At 31.5% G+C, this 25,930-nt stretch overlaps 1 protein-coding gene across 3 annotated transcripts in view; it reads left to right on the plus strand.

Moving 5' to 3' along the window:
- LOC123700917 (rho GTPase-activating protein 7) overlaps window positions 1-25,930 on the plus strand; it is a 226,022-nt gene that overhangs the window by 185,784 nt on the left and 14,308 nt on the right. For 2 of the 3 annotated variants that reach the window (XM_045648291.1, XM_045648292.1), the window contains exons 3-5: window positions 11,081-11,229; window positions 21,100-21,213; window positions 21,500-21,642. In XM_045648291.1, the coding sequence (XP_045504247.1) occupies window positions 11,081-11,229; window positions 21,100-21,213; window positions 21,500-21,642 (406 nt within the window). Of the gene's footprint in view, window positions 1-10,245; window positions 10,335-11,080; window positions 11,230-21,099; window positions 21,214-21,499; window positions 21,643-25,930 lie in introns of those variants that run through there. The other variant, XM_045648293.1, reaches the window with a different exon arrangement.

Genomic DNA, 25,930 nt, shown 5'->3' on the forward strand with positions numbered 1-25,930 from the left:
ATATTTACTTTTGCCAAATAGATTACTTTATATCAGATCATTTTTATTTCATAACTTCCAAACGTAAAAATACTATTCATATTGTACACTCCAGTCCTGATATTGTTTAACTCAACATACAAGCATAGATACAAATTAATTTAGAGCATCCGAGTACGAGTAGTGGCAGTTATTAGTAATCTGTTGTCTAGACGAGCTGCAATAGTTCTGTACATAGCCAGCCTGTGGTAAGCTAGGTACAACTAGCGTCTAGCAGCTAGCTCTCTATATATTAAACTACCTACAGTACTAGCTGTCCCGTAAAACATTGATCTGCCTCACTTTTATCGCTATGGGTATTAAAAATTGGCCGAATCTCAGACCAACTATACATACAAAATTTCATGAGAATCGGTGCAGCCGTTTCAGTAGAGTATGGTTGCAACATTGTGACACGAAAATTTAATACATATATAAATAGAGATTAATATAACTATATATATATCGTATATTTCAAACTGAAACTTATTAAAACTTATCAACTGACTTAAAAAGGAGGTTCTCAATTTGACTGTATTTTTTTCTTTTCCTACTAAAGTTCTGGAAACTTTTTTTTGCGTGAATAATACTATCGAAGAATACGTACATACCTACTATTGTAGATAATGTATTACACGTTATGTATGAATCATAATTCACACTAACATGACGTAGAAATGTAGATACTCTATTGGCATACTAAATAATGTAGTTATGATAAATAAAATTGATATTCTTTATCATGATTCATACTTTCTTTACATTATCTATGGTAAGAGGAAAACACAATACGGCATTAATATATATTTTTGGAGCTGTAAATACTCATTTCATCACTACATTAATAATGTTATTAATTTAAGTAGGTACTTTTCCAGAGTTGTGTTTAAGCCCCGTGTGAATTTTATAAATGTAACAGCCGTTCGTGTAGGCTTAGGAAAAATTATTTTTAGCACATTTCTTCACAAAATTTAGAAATTATCAACCGTATTTTCCATCACAATGACACAATTGAATTGTACACAAAGCATCAACATACATTCATGTACCGTTAATATTTTTATAATAATTTTGCCGCGCACGGAAAATTACTCGTCATAAATAAAGCTGCCCACTAAAGCAGGTGGCATTAACATCTATAACTCATTCTTAATATTTCTTGCTAATACATTGTAACTGCAAATGCAATAATTCAAGATGAACAATGTCAATACGTCGTTTATTGCGTGAATGCACCGCCAATTCAATTCTTCCACTATTCAATTGAACCCACATGGAGAGGTCTTGAGGTCGTAATACAACTCATACTGTGTTATTTAGGATGTTTGAGTGAGAGGCGGTAGCGGTGGCGTGTTAAAATGTTTTTGCATCTACTACAAATTAGTGTCTGTAAGAATTAATTATATGGTAGAGCATACAACTTTACTAGGGTAACGTATGTTGTTCCAATAATGTGGTAACTTTAAAAACCTGTATAGAGTATATTAAGTAGAACGAAATTGCAAAAGGATTAAAAAAAGCAAACAACTTATGAATTAGGACAGTAATAAAGACGATCATTAATTAAGCAGAGAGCTAATTTATTTGAGTTTTACGAAGATGCATTTTTCAATTTTATGTACATTTACACTTATAGACTTCTATAAGCGTAAATGTACATCAAAATTAAATTTGCCTATGAAATTACTTAATTACATAGGCAAAGGAGAATGCCCATGAAAGTATGGACCACAGTATAGTGTTGCGTCAATGCCAGAGTGGTTTTGGAGGGTTCTTCGATATTCAAAAGATTTTTACCAATTGATTTTTTGTGATAAAAACAGGGGTTTTCAAGATATTGAGAAAAATGTGAATTAACCTCGAAACTTAAATAAACCCGATTTAGTAAGGTTTATGTGTGATTTAGGTAGTATTTTATCGTCTGAAGGTTATTTTTCGTTTAACATATTTAATCTATGCGTATTGCGTAGAGCTTATGCTTTCAGACAAAGTCTATCTGTACATCGGCTAGTGCAGGTAGGCACCAGAAATCTTCCGGGACGGATTTCAAGAAAACCTAAATATAGTTATATTTAAAAAATGCCAATAGAGTTTTTATTCGGTTTACATATTGTTGTTGTTGTTTGAATCATTTTTTCACTACATATTCGAAGAAAGAAACAAATAAGAAATAACTGGTTACCTACCAAGCTATGTCATAATAATATTTTTGTATATATTTTTATACCTATTATTTTACTTCGCTATCTATGTTAAAACAACCTACAGTGTATAAACAATACCTTACAGAGTGATTTTATGTTAATTGATTTTTTTGTAATTCAATGAAAACAATAATCGATATTAATACATTTAGCTATTTACCATAGTAAATGTCATAATAGTTACCGCTTGGTTACCGTGGTAACCGGTAATGGATACAAATCTATGGTAACGGATCTAAACAATTACATGTCTTAATAGATTTTACAAAACATTCACTGATCAAAATATATTTTCCGATAGTAAGAAGGCCTCTAAATTGCCGAGATTTTTTTTAAATAGTATTTTTATTTTGATACATGAGAAAAACCCGTACCAAAAATGTAAACGGTAATGGACACTAAATCTATAATAACGGATCTAAACAATTACATGTCTTATTAGATTTTACAAAACATTCCCTGTTCAAAATATATTTTCCGATGGTAAGAAGGCCTCTAAATTGCCGAGATTTTTTTAATAGTATTGTTGTCTTGATGCATGAGAAAAACGAGTACCAAAAATGGGCATTCTCCTTTAATTTTAAAATATTAGTTATCTGTTAACGATCGCTGCAGCTCGTAACCAAGACCAATCAAAAATTTTACGCGAAACATCCAAGGTTATTCAGCACATGTGCTCAGCGCAAATAAGTGCTGTGTTGATGATTGATTGCTCTACTTCCTTTGCAATACCGCGAAAATAAAAACAAATTAACGTACTGTAATTAAAACAATTTTAAATTTTGTGATGCGTTTTTAGTAGTCGCTCTTCTAATTAATCTTATCGCTGTATTTACGTATTTTAAAATCGTGCCAAAGAACTATTCTAATTTATTATAAATGCTTCATGTTCAATTGGTTGACTTCTCTACGTTCATCTTAGGTTTGTTTTTATAACGAACTAAAGACATTTCTAGCAACCGAATTACTACAATGAAAATTCAGCATGTTCCTTACTAGTTATGCGTTCATCAACAAATTCGTAACAAAGAATACCAAAAAGATTAAATAAAAATACACGAACAGACATACAAAAAACCTAATTTTCCACAGCTTCGCTCCATTAAGCACAAATTGTCTGCTCTCTCTTCTATTATAAAGGGTTCTTGTATTACGCATAATAAAAACGCTAAGTGAAAACATGATGGTGGAAAAAATATTTATGTAACGTATTAGTGTAAGTTATACGTACATTATTATGGTAGTCAATATCAAGCTGTGATTAGAAACTTTGTTCTAATGTCAGGTTGTCTTTAAAACATTTAAACTGTTTTATATATCTTTTGATTTGGGTCAGCTGGTAGTTTAACATTAAAAACAAACAGTGTTTAGATAGCTACCTACAAATAATTTAATACTTTTTCTTGTTTAACAAAAGAGTTTCATCCTTCAAGTCGAATTTAATTAGACTGAAATTGCGATAACAAAAATATAACCAACTGAAAAAACAATACTACACATTATTTTTACAACATTTGCCGACGACACTGCTATCATGGCCACAGGCATCACTTACCAGGAAGCAGGAGATAAAGTTCAAGAAGCTGTGAACCATGTCTACGAATGGACTCGGAAATGGCGGATAAGATTGAACGAATCCAAATCCGTTCACATAAATTTTACAAACAAAATAACACAGATTGTCCCGATACTCCTTAAATGGCCAACAAATACCTTATGCTAACACGGCGAAATACCTCGGTATGACGCTTGACGCTAAGCTACGCTGGAAGGCTCACGTCAAGAAGAAGCGAGAAGAATTAGGCTTGCGCTATAAGAAATTGTATTGGCTTCTTGGAAGATACTCCCAGTTGTCGACTTGTCGATACATAATAAGCTACTCATATACAAACAAGTCCTAATGCCAGTATGGACGTATGGTATTCAGCTGTGGGGCTGTACCAAAAAAAGCAACATTGACATTATACAACGTTTCCAAAATAAAGTACTAAGAGACATTGTAAATGCTCCATGGTACATCCGTAATGGTGACCTCCACCGTGACCTACCTAAAAGTGGACACCGTGGACAAAATTGTTCAAAAACATGCAGAAGCTCATCAACATCGACTTCATCATCACGCGAATGTTGAGGCTATCCAGCTCCTTGACACCACGGACCTAGTGCGAAGACTAAAAAGGACTAAACCTTTTGAGTTAGTGTAGTGATAAGTGAAAAGTGTACAGTGACAATTATCTGTATAGCAAAGCACACGAGCAAAGTGACTTACTTCCCCTTAACAGACACTAAGCAAGTGACAATGGACACTCTCTTAGAATAAGTTATTTAGAAATTTAGGTTAACATAAAATTACTTATTAGTCTTGTAGGCTAGATTGTAATTTGTATAAGGTGCTATTTTAATTAGCAACCTTATTTAATTAAAAAAAAAAAAAAAGAAAAACATTATTTTTACGTTAATAATATTTTCCAAAACTTTTCCCATTCAACGAATTTAATTGTCGTATCAATTATTACAAAAGCTTTCATTCACTTCATTTCAAAACGTCGAACACTCATTTCATTCATTCAAAAGCAATACTCATTCACGTGTTGAACTAAAAAACAAGGAAAGTATAAAAGGTTAGCCATTTATAAGTTAATCGAATGTACGCCTGAGTGGTCAGCGGCCTTTGTCAATATTCAATTTACTAACGGATATACCTATGTATGTATTGCTCTTTCGACCAAACGGTCTGTAGCGAGAATGATAAACGAATATTTTTTTCTGAGACAATACAAAAGTTTATGAAATGGATAGGGTATTGCGTTACTAAATGGATATGGTATTTTCAAATTAATAATTTTTTGTTGAAAATTTCTTGTTGGTATTACGAAAATATTACCTATTTTACGAACTTTACTACATTAAGTAACACGACATTAAAATGCCTCTCTTGGTTTGAACTAAAAGTTACTAAAATGATCAGCTTACCAAATCTATAAAATATCATTTTTATTCGTAAATAAAAATAAATGTGTGTGTGTACTAGTGTACACACGTAAGAAGTGAAACTTCTTTATGACCTTATTTTTCAAAAAAAAATTACTATATTATGCAACTTTACAGATATACGTCGAATCACGCGTGGTAGGGATAAGAAAAAGATGGCTTTTTTTTTTTTTTGTATGGTGTTTCTCAATGTTAGCCAGAAGGGCTGCTACATCCAGAAGGGCTGCTACATAAAAAAGATGGCGCGTAACGGAAAAATGTTACACTATTTTTTTTACAACCCCGATAAAGAAGTTTCACTTCAATAAAATAGACAATACTTTATTTGCTAAGTACACTATATGAGTAAAACATAGTCGTATTTTCCGTGTGTATGTTGCTAATGGAAGCATACTCTAGCTTCAAGAGCTCTCAACTCTAGTGTTGGCTAAGTCTAGACTTTTGCAATATCTGCTAACGAACAAATGGCACTTTAGGATCGGTATAAAGAGCACGTATTTAGCTATTATTATAATAGATAGATATTTAAATATATTAAAGTGTATATCCTACAAATATTATAAATGTGTTTTGTGAGGATGTGTGTGTGTGTGTGTTTGTTACTCATTCACGCAAATACTACTGAACCGATTACAATGTAATTTAGCACACATATAGAGACCCAGTGTTAGTACACATACGATAGGTTTCATCCCAGAAATCCCACGGGAACGGGAACTATGCGGGTTTTTCTTTCAAAACGCGGGCGTAGCCGCGGGTGGAAATCTAGTAGTTACATAATTTCGCCAATATTATTTCAAACAATGCCTAATCTAACTAATCACATTGATTAAACCGCAGGGTATTGATCTTAAGTCTAAAATAGAGCTTCGCTACATAGTATGAAACATTGTCGCTTTCTCTGTCCATATATCCATAATACATAGGTATTAAATCTTTAAAACTACGCAACGGATTTTGATGCGGTTATTTTTAATAGATAGAGTGATCGAAAAGGAAGGTTTATATGTATAATAACATCAGTTAATAGATAAGTATAGGTAGTATCAGTATTGCACCCGTGCGAAGCCGGGGCTGGTCGTTACTCGATAGTAGGTTACTACATATAATTCATTTTTATATTGTAGGTACTTATAGCACAGAAGGATCTATCATTTACATTGAAAAAGCCATACATTTTCAACATCACAGTAACATCGGCCTATATACTATATCTATACTGTTGTATATCTGCATGTTAATTTTAACCCGTGTCCACTGAACTGTTTTACACGGGCGACTGTGTTCGCTTTCAACCCAGCGTATGGGCTCAAATTGGTGGATTACCCGAGAGAATTACGTATCCCGATAGTTACAGTATATTCCCTTTATAATGCAGGCATTTTGACGCTTTGTCTTAACTATGAACGAGATAATAGCTTTCCGAATCGATAAAGTTATTTCACATAAAATTAACCCCTATTTCACATACTTTGAATTGGTTTTGTATTAAAGAGTAATTCTATAGCTTTATTCAAGGTGCCATTAGGTCATGTATCAAAATCTATACAAATCTTACAGATGGTACCTATGTTACAGGAAAAAGTGAGTGTTTATTTTACGGTAGTTTTTTCCTAAAATTTTTCATAGTCAAATGAATCCCTTGTTGGTAGTTGAAATAAATTTACATTATACTTATTGTGAACTTTAAAATTCTAAATATAATTTTGGTACCGTGTATTAAAGTATAGTGTGACTTTTCAAAATTTGAATTATGGATTTTCCTAGTGTTAAACAGAAACTCATGTTATTGTATGTATTATAATATAAGAAAATAATAAAAGTATAAATGTTTAGGATTTGTATACTTGGTACGAATTTATGCAAAACACAAAGCTACGCAAGCTACACATAAATATTTTTTAAAGCAAATAATTTTAAAACAAACATTAATTACTTGAAAATAATTAAACATTTCCTCTTGTTTTTCAAACACTTTGTTTTCCGCTAAAAATGTTCAATGCTTTCAACTTTCAATTGAGTTTCGAACACGTCATAAACACAATATGCATGGGAGTAATTGAAAATCGTGAATACATATAATATCTAAGCGTTATTTGAACAATAGCCGGAAACATTTTGAAGATTTAATGGTAATTCTTTTGCTAAAATTTCATATTTAAAACACATAATTATTACAAGATTGTTGGAAAAAACGTAGTAACTTATTCTGTGGTAAAACCGTAATATATATCTACTGATGTCAGAAAGACTAATCGTTTATATTACTTTCTAGTAAGTAGTAACACGTAGTTATTAGTAAGGTAGTATACAGTAAATTCTTAATGTAAATAAAATTACATTTATCCTAACTTCTAACTAAAACTAACAATATTTTCATCAAATAAATCACGGTGAAATTAAAGAAAGCCACAAACAAACTATAACATTCACTAAAACTTTAACAATACTTTTTTGTAGCTACATCCAACGTAGCAAAGAGAGACAAAAGTTTAATTGGCAGTATTCGGAACATAAATTACTCAATCAAATCCAACTTTCTATTGAAAAAATAAATGTTAGATTTTCGCGCGAAACTTTGTTATATGTAGGGTTGTCAAAATTTTTTAGTGTAAATTTAACACGGTCCACGTCAATTATTATTCGTATTTATTTATTAATTTTTACAAAAGTAGTATAACAATATAAATAAATTAAACATGTAATTAAACGCAATAAAATGAAATGACACTAGTTACAGTAAAATCACTATCAACACAACTCATATTTTAGATTATACATCATACCTTATCAGCACATATAAATATACATAGTGTTACGTATCAAATATTACCTACTTATATCAATGCACAAACTATCTCAAATCATCTTGAGTTTCCATTCATCCACGCTATTATATCCCTCTTCAAGGAAGTGGCAACTGTCGGGGATAAAACAACAAGATAACAAACTAACTGTGAATACATTACCTTCGTTCTATCTGATATTATTCTTACTGTCTATTCAGGAGATTGTTTATAAACTCAATCTGGAAGGAAAATACATTTTGTGGTATCTACCTACTGAAAGAATACGCACTTTACCATATTGTCATATTTCAGATGTTATAGCTATTGATTTTAAAAATTAATCCGTCAAAATAAATAAACAGCTTTTTTATAAGACAGTCTTTGTCGTTAAACGATTGAAAATTTTAAGAACCTGAACCATGAATCTCTGGTATAATAAGGTATAATAATTATATTATATTGTACTTACCTATACTTACCACCAACCAGCATAAACTTTATTCACAAGGCCAAAAGCATATTTATTTGAATTAAATTGCATATAAAAGTAAACAAAACATTCACAACCGCGTATTAATTATAAACCTCAACCCATTCAACGTTCTTTAAAAAAATTACACGCTTGGCAATTCACAAACCTGACTTATAATTTTAAACAATACAATATTGTACCAGGACTACACGAGCGCTAGCACGTGGATGACCTAGCCTTTATTGCGAAAAAAATTTTCAGAGGCCAGCGAATCGGTATAAATCGGTCGCATACGGGCGTTTAATTAAAACTTCCAACTGACGCCAGGGAAATGAAAGAGCCGGAACCTTCTTGAACATTCTAGAATGTTTTTAAAATCGATTCAATTGCGTTTCTGTTTCGCCAGTATATTAATTGTTATGGCATTATTAATTACGATTTTTACAAGGGTAAAATAAATTAAATGATGTTCGTCAAAATGTGGATCACGTGTAACTTTTTGGTTCTAACATACGTCGTAACACGTTAATATATTTCCCACAATTTTAAATCGAGATATTTACAAATAAATTAAACTCGAAAAATTAAGCCTTAATTACAATTTAATGTTTAATTAAAATTCTATTTATTATCGATCGATTTGTTGCAAATCAGATGGACAGTACCTAAAAAAACAAACACAGAATAGTAAGAAAACTTTAATTTTAAAACCTTGGACGTTCAAAAGTATTTTACTACATCCCTATTTGAACACTAAAGCTCATGTAGCAACAATTAGCAAACTTCAATTGAGTCGACAAAGTAACGGTGGTTTACCGCGTCTGTTGACATAATCTGTGGTTGAAACCAACCCAATTATAAGCATTCTTGATTTTGATGTCAAAATATTTCTGTATTTTTCTAATTCGCGGAAAACGAAGCTAACCGGCTTATTTTACGCTCATTTCCTCTGGTTAACGGAGATAATATTTTTTCAGATGACCCTTTAAAGGGATGAATACGACAAAATTATGTTTAGATTTGAATTTATGCGTCGTTTATTTATTTATATTTCGCTGAAGCTAACTTCTCTATGCTTACCTCTACTATGTAGTCAATGAATATATACTAATGTAAAATAAATAGTAAATTTATTTATGTACTACATTCATGTTATCAATTATTAATGGAAACCAATTACTTTTACATTAGTATTCGTTATTTATAATGATTACTTCGTTAACCTAGTTACAGAAATTATATCATTTGTAAGCTATATTGCTAATGACAAACCTAGCATATTATTTAAGTACATTCCCAGAACATCGTTAAAATTGGCTTACGGGTACACATACCTCAAAATTTATTTCATTATGAAGTAAATGTCTTATTTTAAACATGAATTTGGTAAGTCCTTATAAGACAGCAAACATTTCCAAAATAACGATTAATATCATTCACACATACATAATCTTTGTTTTTTAAAAAAAAAGGGTTTGAATAATGATCGTAATTTCATGGAAATCAAATCATCATTCAAATTATATTAACACTCTTTCAACGACAGTACCCTGCCGAAACCTGTTAAATTCACAAATCAAAATGGCTTCAAATTGTTTGTTACACAACATTTTACCTGCACGTCAATCATTATAATAATATTATAGTATCTGTGGTTATAGTGACAATTGTCAACGATATTTTGGATGATGTAGGGTTCGTTGAGTGACATTTCTATTGTTACGGACAAGTTACGGAGATAATACGAAAATAATTGCGTGTTTCGGACGTGTGTGTATTTGTGCTAAATGATGGATTGTTCTAGTGTATTATTTTGGCTGTCAAGTGTTTTTGCAAAAAAAAAATAGAACATCGTTGATGGTAGGGTTTTTTTTTAATTGACGAGTGACATGTTTTTGTGGTGTCAAGAGAAGCAATAAACTTTCTTAAATTATGACTAAGGAATTATAATTAATAGGTGAAATGACTAGATGTTGTATTAATGAAAATAATTGTTTTCTTTCTTTTTTGGTGTGTTTGATACAGCAGACTTAAAAATAGGGTATATTTTTTATTTACGAAATTTTCGGAAAATACTTATATATATTTGTAGTTTCTCTTCTAAATGCCCATAAATAGGTTGAAAATCATATAAAACATTTATCAATACAACATCAGAAAATACCTCCCAAAAGCCTTGTTATTCTGTTCATTGGGCCGGTAACAATTACTGGCGCTATTCACTGTTACGTCCTTTGATCTATTACAAATACTTTGAGATTTCCAATCATAAACTTCTGTTGTTTAATGGGAATACACTATTGTTTCATTTTGCGAGTCTTGTTTTGTTCGGCCATTCAGAAAATTTACAAGAATAGCTCGACAAGAGATGTTTGAAATTTTGCTAGCTTTATTAGTGGGATTCGATAAATTAAGAGCTTGTAGCGGCTTTTTGTAGGTAAATACTAAAAAGGTGTATAAAAATCATACATCATGGCTTATTACTTTATTCTCAAACGAATTAATTTGCCTAGTTGTTTATATTTTGTATAATATTTCAACCCATTTCATTTTATAATCTTCACAAACTTTGCATATAATTTATAAGATTCTAAATTTTGTTCCAGACCTCCAATTCCCGATCGACGTGTCTGGCGTGCAGAACGACCACCCGTTCCTAGACGCAGACTCGCTACAGTCCCTGTTCCGGCGGCTGACCGCGCTCAACAGATGTGCCAACATGAAGCTAGAGCACCATCACCATCAGAAGAGATCGGTAAGTTTGTTGAAGTTAAAGTGCACCTGGCCTTCAATACCAGAACGAAGCGTCTGGTGTGCAGAACCGTTGACGTTTGTCGCGTCTCGGGTCATTTTGTAACCTACATCAAAAAATACCTATGCGCGACGACGGATAATAAAGAATGCGTCTTTAATGCTTTACAAATTTTCTGAATTACAACCAAATACGCTGCAATTGATTGACGTACTACACGAAAATTCAGCCAATATAGTTTTCAATATTATATAGTATCGGAAACAACTTCCTATATATAATGTTACACGACCTAAACGTCGTCCCCCGCATTTGTGCAAATAAGAACTCGTTTTTACAATGTTCATTATTTAACAAGTTTCTTTAGTACATTTGCTAAAAGCTCGCCGATAACTTGAATAAAACTTGAGCGTTTACGACTTGCTATCTAAAGTCTAGATTTAATGACATCCCTATGCTCTGTTTAGATGTGTGTTTTACTAGCTTATGTGAAAACTCGTGTTTGTTCTTAACACATTTTATGAAGGTTTGCATCAAGTAATAATGGTAATATCGTATGAATAGACATATTATGTATTTTCAATACATCAATATTTCTCTAGACATTATGCGAGCAGATTATTAAATTTGCTTCATAAATTAAAATATAAAGATCTTTAAACATTCCTCGAATAGCTATCTATTATTTGAATAACAGAAGCTAAATTAAAAATTCAATTTTGGGTTATTAAATATTTGAACGAAACGAACATGCTTAATTATATTTGAAAAAGATAAGAGCAAATTTACTTTTATAAAACACTTTAAATAGGTGATGATGTTTTTAAATCATTTAAGGTTATTATTATTGATTCTGTATTTTAACGGGAACTAAATTTATGTTTGCTTAATTTACCGGCAAATAAAATGTTATAAAATCGGTTCCCGATTTTATATACCACATTGACATCGATAGATAAGGATCAGTTTTATTGATACTAACTATATTATTTTGCAACATCATTCGATTGTAACTTCGATACGATACAATCAACGTAATCTGGTACTTGAGACTTCTTAAAGCATTTGCTTGCGATTTATTTGACTGAATCGCATCTTAAATCCAATAATATGCCTTAAATTACGGGTTTTAAAGTACAATTTTAAATAAAAATTACTCAAAAGTGTCTGTCATAACTTTGAACGGTTTATTTTTTACTGAAATGTGTGAGAAGGGCGGATTTTTTTTTTATTATATTGGTAAAAGTAACATATGACATAAAATGTATAGAAAACTTCCCAGAAACCGTCAAGTAGAAATAATAAAAATTTACACATTTTATTACAATTAAATAGACGAGAAAAGCATCGAAATTCGATTCGTGTCTCTTACATTTCCTTTATGAACATTTTATACTATTATCCGTTTTATTAAAAAAAACAACCTTAATTCTTAACACCTAACGTAAAACGGAGAAAATCAATTACCAAATGCAATTCATAGAATAGTAGAAGTGAACGCAGCACGTACTAATCGTAATAGCGCTAGTGAAAACCGATATAGGAATGAAATCAACTCCAACTTTCCGTTTCCAACCTAATCGTTTTTACATAATCATCTTTTACTCTTATTTAAGTGCGGTTTCATTGACAACATTGAGCATTGAGTGTTGGAATATACTTTCTATTTACGTGTTTGTATTTGTTTAGATAATACATATTATGTTCAATTAATCCCTTTTTTTTGGTTGTTTTGATTACATGAGTGTATCTTACTCATTTTTTGAAATTGGCTAATTAACGCTTCTTTGCATAATCAAATACCTAATTGTACACTATAAATAGTCTCTATATAGGTAGGTACCTAATCGATAACTCTTTTGTTGCTTTTAATACAAGCATCTTCATTTACTGCACAAAAATGCTTTCTAAGTTGTGATTTTACTTTGAAACATAAGTACACTAACGCTTTGTCAGTATTCTAAGCACAGTATGCCTAAGAAATAAAATCTTTATCATGCAAAGCTTGCTCGTTAATCTGTATAGGTAAGTAATTGTTTGACCCATACATAAAACCTTTACTTTCCTAACTCCTACCGTGTCAACATTGAGATGCAATCAGAACACTTCATTAATATCCAGATCCCGAATTAATACATCCCCTGACACGTAGAAAACGCAATTAATCAACTCACGAAGGATATATTTACCTCCAAATTGAATGGCTATGACGAAGACGGAGTACCGAGATGTTAATGAAATTAAATTCCCTTATCCCTTGTTCTATTGAATTGCATTACATATATACAATTATTTTATATGTCAGGTGTACCTATGTTTACATAGGTGGGTAAACCAATTAAATACTTAACTACATAATTTATTGTGGTAAGATATTTTCAAATCAAATTAAAAAAAAATAGATACGCGTTAAGTTTCCAAATGCAAATAGTAGCACGTTTGTATGAAAAATAAATAAAGAAACATGACAGTGTCCTTTTACTTATTTCACAAACCTATAAATTCCTTAAAGGTCTCTCTAACTAAACACCTACGTTGTTAAAGGTATAAACATTGTATTAATGAACACTACGTTTCTCACGCGCAGTAAAAACTGCAACCAACGTGACCCGCATAACAAATCATTATATGGTTACAAAAACGTTTTATCAACGAAGTATCATTCCAACGCTGCATTCGGCCGCGGCGTTAACCATAGCGCATTAGATACAGCGTCCAATCAATGGAAAATACAGAATTCCCGTGGTATCAAATGCGAAGTGCTTAACGATAACCCGCTGAGACACTACTAGTTTGATTTAAACGTAATTATTATTTGAGAGCAAGTGAGATTCCACGAAGGAAAAGCTATTGCAACTTTTAACTGATAATGAACAGTATCGTTTGTAAGCATAAAGGCCCTTAAAATCAGTATTTCCACTAATAAACTCATAAGTTTCAACATGAATCTAAGATGAACATAAACTAACATGAACTGAAGAGCTTAAAGTAAATATGCACCGTGACGGAGCACTTACAAAAATTACATAACCACGTTACAACGCTCAATCTCTAGCGTAATATCCTATCTAGTAGCCTAAATGTCAGCGGCGTCGTTTAATAGGATTGGAATTGCATTTTAAACCCGTTAAATAAGTTGTGGTACTAAAAGCATTCGCTAAGCACCGCGCCGCGGCCGTAGTTAGGTTAGGTTATTTTGTCTTTGAGACTTTGTGTTCACCGTTAGTTTGATAATATGTGCGAACTCTGATAGCTGTTATAAACATGACACAATCTACATAATATGAAGTATAGACACTTGTGAAAAATACATACATGATAATAAGAAAAAGCTCCGTATAGAACGAGTTTGTAGAATACCTGTCTTACCAAACATAGGGAAACTTCCGTGGAAGAAATGTGTCAGTATATTTCAAATAAAAAAAGTACATTTATTTTAAATGTGAAAATAGATTTATGAAATAACTACTGAATTTGAATATCCAAATTATTTTCGTCATATACTTCATCCTTTTTAAATTAATAAGCTCTGCTGCAAACTTGACCTAAATAGTGTATCGATTGCTGCATACGGTACCTATGTTGCAATATTTCATGCGTAGTTTAGGAAAGCATTTCAAACACTAGGTATACAGTAATAGGTATACATACACACATATTATAAATTATACCTGACCTGCCTATTTTCACGAAATCCTTCAGAACTTCGACACAGTTTATACTACAAAATATATATTGTAAAAAGTTTTTTGAAGATACCTTAATATTTTACACACAGTTTTACATCTTCATTTTTTTCTCACCATAAATTATTTTGTTGTAGAAATCTACAATAATTAATACGACCGTTCATCATACTTACATTATATACACACCGGCACAATTAGCGGCACAAAAAAAAAAGTGAGACTATGAGATAATAACGCATATATTTGACGAAAATGTAATTAGATACAAAATAACAAGTTGATTAACATCTTTTAACAACGACTTTGAAAAGTCTTCGTTATTTTTTATTGAAAAATTAAGAAATTTGAAATAAGTGAAATTTTTAGATGATTATGAACCATCACAAAAAAATAAAAAAGTAAGCAATAAATGATTTGACAATAAAATTAAAGCAAAATTAATAACGAGTGTTTCCCCCTCTTGCTCTGATTACGGTTTCCATTCGTCTGGGCTTGCTACAGATTATGTTATCGATGATTTCTTGTGGCAACCGCTCCCACTTCTCAAGTAATTCGTTTCCAAGTTCATTCAGATTGTTGGGGGTTGGCATTCTGGATTTAACCCTTCTTTTTAGCAAGTCCCAGACATGCTTTATCGGATTCATATCGGGGGAATTTGCTGGCCACTGCATCACCGGTATACCTACGTGGCTCAGATATGCCTGTACCGATTGTGTACTATGAGCACGAGCATTATCTTGCATTAGAATAAAGTAGTCACCAATAAATGGGGCAAATGGTACAACATGTTCTTCTTAAATGTCTCTGATGTATCTATCTGCTGTCATGGTCCCTCCTGTGACTATCAATAACTCCGTGCGAGCTCTCAAACATATCCCTCCCCAAACCATTATCGAGCCGCCACCATAAGCCACTGTGTGTTCAAAATTAGACTATATTTGGCGTTCTCCTCTGTGTCTCCATATTCGTTGTCTCCCATTGATCTGTTTTAAAAGAACTCTGCACTCATCAGTAAAGAGAACCTGCTGCCATTCATTCAAATCCCAGACGATGTTCTCGCGTATCGGTTTCTGTTCCGCTAATTGTGCCGGTGTGTGTATATATTCGTAAGAAAATCTTAATAAGATTAGTCATGAATTTCGCTTTCATTAGAATGATACAACGTGTTGATAAATATGTTGAAAGAAAGCGTGAAGTCATTATGTTTATTTAGAGATTACGCTTAAAGGGTCTATCATAGAGGTACTCTACCTTTGGTCCTCAAAAATAATTAAAAATAATATATTATGTTTTAAAGTATTAAAACGTAATGTGAAATTAATTGCATCAAAAAGTGTTGCAAATATACTTTGTTGATTATAAACAACAGATAATTGTTGTGGATAATGTAAACTGATCAATTAATACAAATTATATATGCATTCATTTATATGTACCTAAACCGTTAGTATATTCGGTTACTATCCAAAATATTTACAATATCATCAATCAAGCAGAACGTGCATTGTTCCCACAACATGCATAAATACCACAGATATTATCAGAACACAAATAACAGGTTATCAAGCAATTACGTATTTGTGAAATTCACACCATCTAAAGGTTGCCAACCACTGGCCTATCACGTACTTTCGGGTGTCAGTAAGGTCATTACTCAGTAATCATGCGATGGAACGCTATTTGCATAATAATTTCACGATTTAGAATGAGATGTTAATTTTTAAATTGTTTCCTTTAGTGTTTTATGTAGCCTGCAGTCTTCGATGTTTGAGATTGTTATCCGATTGCAGATATGAATAAATTTTGGTTATCGTTAAAACATTTTGAGGAGAAGATTATGGAGGATCTCTTGTTGATTATTTTTTGTATGATTTTCTTATAAATAATTTTTGGCAAAAGTATAAGCTTGCTAAGATCTTACATTAGATAAACTTATATTAATTTAATGGCTCTGATATATTTCATTTTAATTTTAGGCACTCAATATTTAACTATAGATACGAATCGATCATAATATTTTCGTTCCGGGCTTAAATAAAATTCTCCATATTTAGTTTTGTAAAAGTTTCATATACCTATGTCCTATACCGTCTATCCTTTTTGCAGAGCACTTCAAAAGCAACCCTCATTTTCGAATATAAAAAATGGAACATAATTAAAAACACATGGCGAACATTACAAATTACTATAGCAAAGCTTGCCGGTAAAAAAGAGAAGCACAATATAATCCATCACGCTGTTTCGAGTCAATGAACTTGTAACAGGATGCAAGGTTAAAAATACTAATTTTGCAATTACCTTCAAATTATTTCAAGATTGCAGAGTCACTTGCGCCGTACACTGTACAGTCGTTATGTAATGTTTGATACAATTATTTCGATATTTAAGGTCATGTTACATGTATTTAATAGAGTGTCTAATTATTAATAAACGAAAAAAAACTTAGATTGACTTGAAGATGTTTCTTATTTCACGAACAAGCTACTGATGTTCATCTGAATTTCATGCGAAGGAGTTTCATGTTAGGTTAGGTTAAAGGTTAGGTAGTGTGTAAATACTACTATTATTAGGCTGACTTATTAATAAACAAAAGAAATCTTGGATTGACTTGAAGAAGCTGTTCTTTCACGAACAAGCTACTGAATTTCATGTGATGTAGCTTGATTGTGTCTTAATAACTTTTAATAAGTAATGCAACATTTCCTGGTATGTCGTATAAGGTTTGAAACGAAGCCGCAGGCTGAACATAGACATAATATTTTAATTATATAAGACAGAATAATGATCATAAACGTTCATAACTTAATTGACTTGCTCGTTTTATATAGAATCAAAGGAAAGGAAACCTACGCAGTACATTATGTGCCTATATTAAGATATTTTGACGTACCTATTGCTAAAAGCTTAAAATTTAATGACGAAATATTACATGAAATAAACACTAAATATATCGATAATTAATCTGCAAGTATTAACAGATCACTTGCTCAAAAAAATCATGTATGTATGAAAAACTTAAAAGAGTACATAACGTCCCAACAAAATCAATTGCCGCCCCTTCAAAATTTCGCCGATCGGAACGATTAACAAAAAGTAAAAGTTTTTCCATTCAAGATTTAACGACCCAACGAATCACATCAATCAAAAGCGAATAAATCCAATGACACATTAAATTCGATTATTAAAATTCTAAACACTTTCTTGCTCGCTTATCCTCGTATCATGGATCTGGCCCGTCATTCTTACAAATTGGTGCGAGCGAAAAATAAGATGATTAAATGGCTCATTCACACTAACAAGGCTTTGACGGACCAACAAGAGGTGTGTCCATCTGTGAGGATACATTGCTCTTATGCAGTATGGATGGTTAAATATGAATGGACATTAACAATCAATACTAGTCAATACGGTGAGATAGTCTGGTATATCTAGTCAATACGGTGAGATAATCTGGTATATCTAGTCAATACGGTGAGATAGTCTGGTATATCTAGTCAATACGTTGAGATAGTCTGGTATATCTAGTCAATACATTGAGATAGTCTGGTATATCTAGTCAATACGTTGAGATAGTCTGGTATATCTAGTCAATACGTTGAGTCTGGTTAATTATTTTGTGTGGACACTGATGACTGACTTGGTTGATAATGAAAATGAAATATTGGTTTTAGCTCACTTTTTTATTTAAGAAATTTTATAAAAAACAAAGCCTTCATAAATATAGGAAATAAATTGATTAATTAAAAAATAAATTCTATTTAATTAACCCTTGAAATTTACCTTCGCAACGTGTCTAAATACAACATGAAATAACACCCAAAAGCACTTAGAACGTAACTCCTGAGCTTAATAACGTCAAGATCAATCTAGAACTTCTTGAACGCAACTCAAGTTTTAATAAAGCCGTTTAAATGAAACTTAAGAATGTAATATCCTTCACGACTATACCTTTAACTTTTTCTAAACTAAAGCTAGCTGTCGTCGCTTCAATCAAGCTGTCCTTCCAAGATTTCATTAACCGCCCACTGATTTCCCAGAAGGCTTTTATTAAGACCATCCGTACTATATCATACGTATTATAGAGATTAAAATATTTTTTACCGCGGTATTTAATTTACTCAACTGTAAGATTATTGATGTAACTAGTTGATCTCTCTTCTTCTGCAAATTGGCGTTTTTTCATGTTTTGTTAGTTTAATTTTACGGTTGAAACTTTTTATGATCGCTAATATTAATTATGCTATATGTAGCATAATTAATATTAGTTTATAATATTGTTAATGTAGTATGTAATGTAGTTTCATTATTTTAATATTCACGTCTATTATTTATTTTAGTATTAAAGTTGTATAACATCCTACTAATCTTTTACAATTCAGTTAAAATAATATTGTTCCACCACTATAAGCAGAAAATATACTTTTCTAACACTAGAAGCTATGAACGATCTGACCTAACCTTCAGCGTCCGCTGGTAATCTAATAAACGTTTGGTCTAACATCAATGATATTCAGGATAGCCTCGGATAATCCGGTTATCGGATTATAACTGTGTTTAGAGCGTCGGATGAAAACGGAGGCAATAATTGATTACAGTATGATCGAATTAGTTTTACTTGGCTATGGCTTAGGCTTATATTATCCTTAACAATCCCCTTTTAGGTTAATAACTTTATAGGCTTTGTGTTACATTGTGAATATGAATATTGATATCTTTTTTTTAATATCTATTATATTTAAATCAACGTATTTGGGAATAGAAAGAAGAATATAAATTAATTACTTATAGTATGTTACGATAATGTGAAAAATAATTGGGAATGAGATATACAAATAATGAGTTATAAATTGGTTTTATTTTATTAATAATAATGACTAATAATAATCAATTACATATCAAGATATTATAGTAGGTAGGTAGTTCATATTATGTATTCACATATAATAATAAACGTTTGCAATATACATTTAGACGGTCTGCAAAACAAGACAGACGAATAATGTCTGAATCTAAAGTCTGAATAGAAGTTCTTTAGTGTATCTCATAAAATGTGAACAATTGAGAAATGTCGCGAGTCTAGACGGTCCTTTTCCATCTGCTTTAATAAACGTCTAAGATTTATACAGTAACGTACGTAAACTATTGGAATATTATATTTTATCTAATAATATTATCAAATACTGTAGAGAAACACATGTTTTTAAATACCCTGTAACAGTAGGACAATAAATTTTGCCTGTCATCAATTGATCGTGAGACATGAAACAATTTTGATAATATTTACATAGATTGATTGTTATTTTTCAATATTTACTTTTACATTACTGTATACACTATACAATTACAATCCTTGTATAATCCAAATAACTTTATAAATTAAGTGCGCATATTATAAAGTCTGGTATTCAATCAAAATACCTTACTGAACATAAACGTCACATCTACCCAACACCTAAATCTATACAAACGTTAGTTAAATTTAATATCTCTATATTTCACAAGTCACAACACTAATATAGCAGCAATTCACAATAGTGAATATGGAATGCAAGATGCCTTTCGCATACCGCAAAATCTATGTAATCTAGACGGAAAATAGTTTTCATACAATGGAGCTTCCACTAGACTTAAGCTATTGCAGTATTTCAATAGATAACCAACATATCTTGAGCTCTAGCGCTGGCGTAATTAATAAAGTTATTCATAGTTAGTGCTTATTTATTAACCGACTTCAAAAAAAAGGAGGAGGTTATCAATTCGGCCGGTATATTTTTTTTTTTTTTTTTTATGTATGTACACCGATTACTCCGAGGTTTCTGAACCGATTCACGTGATTCTTTTTTTGTTCGATGCGGGATGGTGTCGAATTGGTCCCATAAAAATTTTATTCGGATAGGCCCAGTAGTTTTTATTTTATGAGCATTTTTGTCTGTAGGTATTTGTAAATTTTGCAAGTGCAAGTTTGAAGTTGGTTGTTTTTAACGCAGTTATCACTTGTATTATTTGGTTTTATACGTCAGTTAAGCTTAACATCTTAACTCTGTTGAACATTGAGTTGTAATATTGTATTTTGTACGTGGTGCAATATATTATTGTGATAACATTTATCTTCATGAATCGATTTAAATAAGATTTAAAGAAGACATCTAAATACAATATAATAATACTATGTATTTCTTTACAGAACGACTCTGACGATGAGCAGTGTGCTTTGAGTGATAAATGGCAATACGAGAGGAAGTCGAGAAGATGGTCGAGAGTTGTGGAGATCACACCGCAAGCACAGAGGAGACTTCAGGTTTGTGTTTGTTTAAATGTACTAACTACATAATTTTTTATCAAGTCCTAGTTTGCTTTTTATACAATTTAAATCAGAAAATATTAAACCGTGTCTCTTAAAATCAAGATGTTGATTTTATTTTATTTATTTTAAAAATATAATAAATGTTTTGGTAACGAGAACGGAAAACTTGACTTCATATAAATTATTCATATTCAATTCGAAATCGGTTTTGTCATAATAATTCAGTAGTAGACATTGCCAAAATTCAATTTATATTGAAAAATATGTTCAATAATTCTAGGTTATAGCAGCCCGGGCGCTCGCGGAGAGAGAAGCGAGAGAAGCCCGGGGGGAAATAGAAGATGACGAGGATGAAACCCTACCCACTATCAGGGTGGGGCTGGTGGACGCGGATGGGCATTATACTGACGTCGAACCAGATTTGTAAGTATTAGTATCGTCATTAGTGTGAAAGAATAATGAAAAGTGTATTCTTTTGCATAGGATTCTGGTCCCCGTCTTTATAGAGTAGGTACCTACCGTAATTACTCTTTGTATTTAGCACAGTACCTTGTTTATTTTTTTTTTTACAGTTACATTATTAACAATGCCATGTTTTTCATAAATTACATTAATCAAATCGAATCAATTACTCACTGAATACTGAATAATGTAATGGTTATGTGAACTCGATATAAAGTAGTATCTATAAAAAATCTTACTAGATTGTAGCTTTCAATAAAGTTGTTATGTAACGTCAATATATTATGTAGAATTTATAAAAACCATACTTAACTTTACGTTTTCCTTCTACAACGCTTATGTACCTACCACTGAACGAAATAAGACAAATTTTGATAAATTAAATGTTACCAGAGCCATTAGGTAGCTTTTTTTTAGGACAGGGGAAAATTTGTACGTGACTTTTAAAGTGTAGAGCGTAGCCGCGAGCATTGCTTCTAGGTCTCATAGACAAAACAAGTTGTGGTTAAAGAACATTTATTTTAACTAATTAATATTCTATGTACTCTCACTGTCTTTTTAATGTAGTTTGAAGATACGATTAATACTTATTTATATACAATTTTAGAAAGGATTCGGAGTTCTTGGTAATAACTGTTTTATTGCTTCATTCATGATTAAATAGACAATTATTAGTGTCATGTGTTTCATTATTCCTCATTTTCTGTTTACAAAGATACAGTTACTTACTGTTTAATACAATATCCTAAATAAACGCAACATAGTTACAACTCGAATAAAACTGTAATGCCCTTTTAGGGAACTTAACATGCGCTTATTTGTAGTTATTTTTATCTATTACACAATCTCAACCGATATTAACCTCCTAACATCGATAGCTAATACATACTAACTGGTACATGTCAATTATACAAGTATACACAGTTATAAAGTGTACGGCCAATCAAGTGCACGAAACATATTACTCTACATGAAAATTTTAATAACAAACAACACTCAAAGCGTTTTAATTTCATACATAATCATCCAGCATCAGACAAGGCATCAATCAATAAACCAACAAAGAAATTAATAAAATATCTCATATACAATAGCCCTAATCACCCGCTGTCGTGTTAATGAGAGTACGAAATAGGGCTGCTACTTATCACTTATATAATGCTCCCATTAAATTGGAATGCATATGACTGACAGCATGATAATTAATAAATGTCCTTATACGTCCTTGCAGTCTTTAATATGGTTTGAAATTTTAATCAATTTTGGATCCGATATGATTGATATTAAATGAATATTAACATATTTCAATACGTTGCATAATGTATGATTTCACATACTTATAAGTTTTGCTTTCCCATATATCCATATTTCTGTATGCTATTTTAGGATTGGTTTTAGCCAGGATAAACCTACACTTAGATACAAATCTATCGTGAAATATAATATCTGGACTATGCATAGTATTTCACTATTTCGACAACCCTATTAGAGAACATGAAAGGTGAGCCATCAAATTGGCCCTTGATTGCGCAAAGCTGATTGAAATGTTAGATACAAAGGCTCGTCTTTCTTTTAACAACGACCAGTTTACGTTGACCCCTTTTACACCTTGCATTTATATTATGTTAGGGTGAATGTTCATGTTGGTATTTTGTTTATGAGGCAAATAAACGGCCTTTTTGATAACTTTATATCCTTACAAGTATACACCTACTAGCTTTCCGCCCGCGGCTTCGCTTGCTTTGTGTAAAACCTAATAAATTATATACTAAAACCTTCCTCTTGAATCACTCTATCAAAAAACAACTGCATCAAAATCCGTTGTGTAGTTTTAAAGATCTCAGCATACGTACATACAAATAGCATACATATACGAAAATAAGTTACATAGTATAATTTCTTAATTCAATTAAACTCCAAAATATTATATAGCCGTGCGTTAAATCACATCACTTAGTCGAAATTGCTTTGCAAACTCCGGGAAAGCTTAATATCAATATTAGTTATACGTTAGTTGCTAATAGCTTCTCAATTAGAAAACTTTGGTGATGAACCGATATAATATTATAATTTTATGGTGAACGAGATTGTGACCAGAGATTTTAAGGGTAATGTTTTAGGTAAAGTTAAATAAGTATGAATTCGACGAACTTGAATAGTTATTGTTTTGTGGTTACGTACCTAATAACTATTGAGACAAAGACAATTCAGGGAAAAAACCTCAAATTATTTTAATTTAGGTATCTATTAGCTTCATATAATCTTTGTATCCCCTTTGTTTGTGTAATCAAGACATAAAAATATTGTAACTATGTTTTTTTTTTACCAAACGAATAAATTCTACGCGAACGATGCCGCAGGCTGTAGGTAGTTCATTAACAGTAAACGTTACATCTATTACTGTCGGTTTTAAAACAAAAAATATAAATTATTGTTGAAAAACAAATTTAAAATAATATTTTAAAATAACAAAGCTACTTGGAAATTAGACAGTTTCACCAAATATTACTTCCGTTAACCTACCTACGTAAAGCTCCCTTTACAGTTCCTCTAACGTTAAATCTAACGTTCACCACAAACGTGCATGTAAAATACCCTTAACGCGACCACGAATTTAAAGTTCAACCAAATTTGGTTGACCATTGTCAATTACTAACCCGTAATGGCCGACCGGCGCTCGCTACTTGACTCTTGTAATTGTTATGTACAGACAGCAGCACAATACTTGCGTAATACAAATATAGATAGATACTTTTATGCTGACCGTATCGTGCGTTGTATGTTGTGAATTGTTATGTTTTGTTTACATACTTTGGACAGATAACATGGCGATGATGTTTATCGTAATTTGATAGTTGTTCTGAAAATAAAGTCATAAAAAAACAATAAATTTGCGGAGATTTGGGAATATCCGTTTTTGGGAAAATCGGCTAAAAATAAAAATGTTCGATTTATAAACGTTGTAAAGTTGAAAAAGACGTTTGAAAAAGTTCTTATTTTTAAGTAGAATCCTTTTTAACCACTTCGTTTTATATAATTTTATCATTACCTACACTTTGATTAACTGTTTTTTTTTCACTTCTAATTACCGCATTTAATATTTCACATACATAAATAATTCTACTTATTTTTGGAATAACTTCTATAGCATTGATAGGTAGGTGTATTCAGTTTTCCGTTACTTATCTTTATACTTTTAAACGTTTTCAACATAAAAAAGTAAAGATTCTAACAATATTTGTACAATCTGTGACTTTGTTTGTCTGTTGTACTCGACCTGTCAAAATTAATGGACCCGGTATTCTGTTATTTCTCACGTGTTTATTTTATAGGTATTTTAAGTTTGTCGTGTTGAAAGTGTCGTGCATTTTTACGACTCACAACAATATTATTAATGCAGTTTTATCGATCTTTAAGCAAAATTTCTTTAAAATTTGTTTCCTTGAAAGTAATTTTTTTTTTATAAATAATGAAATGAAATTGATTCATTCACTGTTAAAATAAAACCATCAAATAACTTATTCAATAATAATTTCGTAACGCCATAGTACTAGTAAAATATTACATTATCTGTGGCCATAGCACCAACGACTATTAATTCTCAGTAGGTACTAAATTTCCCAAACAAATTATATATAATTATGCCTACCGGCCGTTTGCTCTAGTTACAATTTGGGGTACTCAGCCCTTCACCTATCACGTTTCTATGTCTTATTGCCAAACCGTAGGAAATAATGCCCTGCCTTCCGCATGGCTGTATTGATAGCGGTTTGAAAAGTTAGTGGAAAAGTTGTATGGAGTTGTTATTGTTAGATGCACAGAATAAAAATGGTAGAAGTTAGTTACTTAGTTGCCACTGGTTGAAAAACAATCAGTTGTTAACTTATGACGTCAGTTTATTTCATTTGAAGCTAGGTTTAAATCTTCTGGAAAATGTCATCGATTTGTATTGGTTGTACTGTGATAACTACATCAAAGATATTTCGAACAGATCTCCATATGATATAGTATCAGGAAATAAAATAACATGAACATGTTCATAAGCAAACATCATTGTTACTTTTCAAACATTATATTATTCAATAAAAAAAATCAGTATTTTAACATAAAAAATGCGTAAACTGGCAACTCACCAAAACGCATTGCGCCACGACAATAACCTACAAAAGGGCGTTAGATTTTTAGAGCGGAAAGCTTTTAAACATGATTAATTGTTCAAATTTCGAATTACTTAATGGCCGGACGGGCA

The sequence above is a fragment of the Colias croceus genome, chromosome 20 (assembly GCF_905220415.1).
Source record: "Colias croceus chromosome 20, ilColCroc2.1".
Taxonomy (NCBI): Eukaryota; Metazoa; Arthropoda; class Insecta; order Lepidoptera; family Pieridae; genus Colias; species Colias croceus.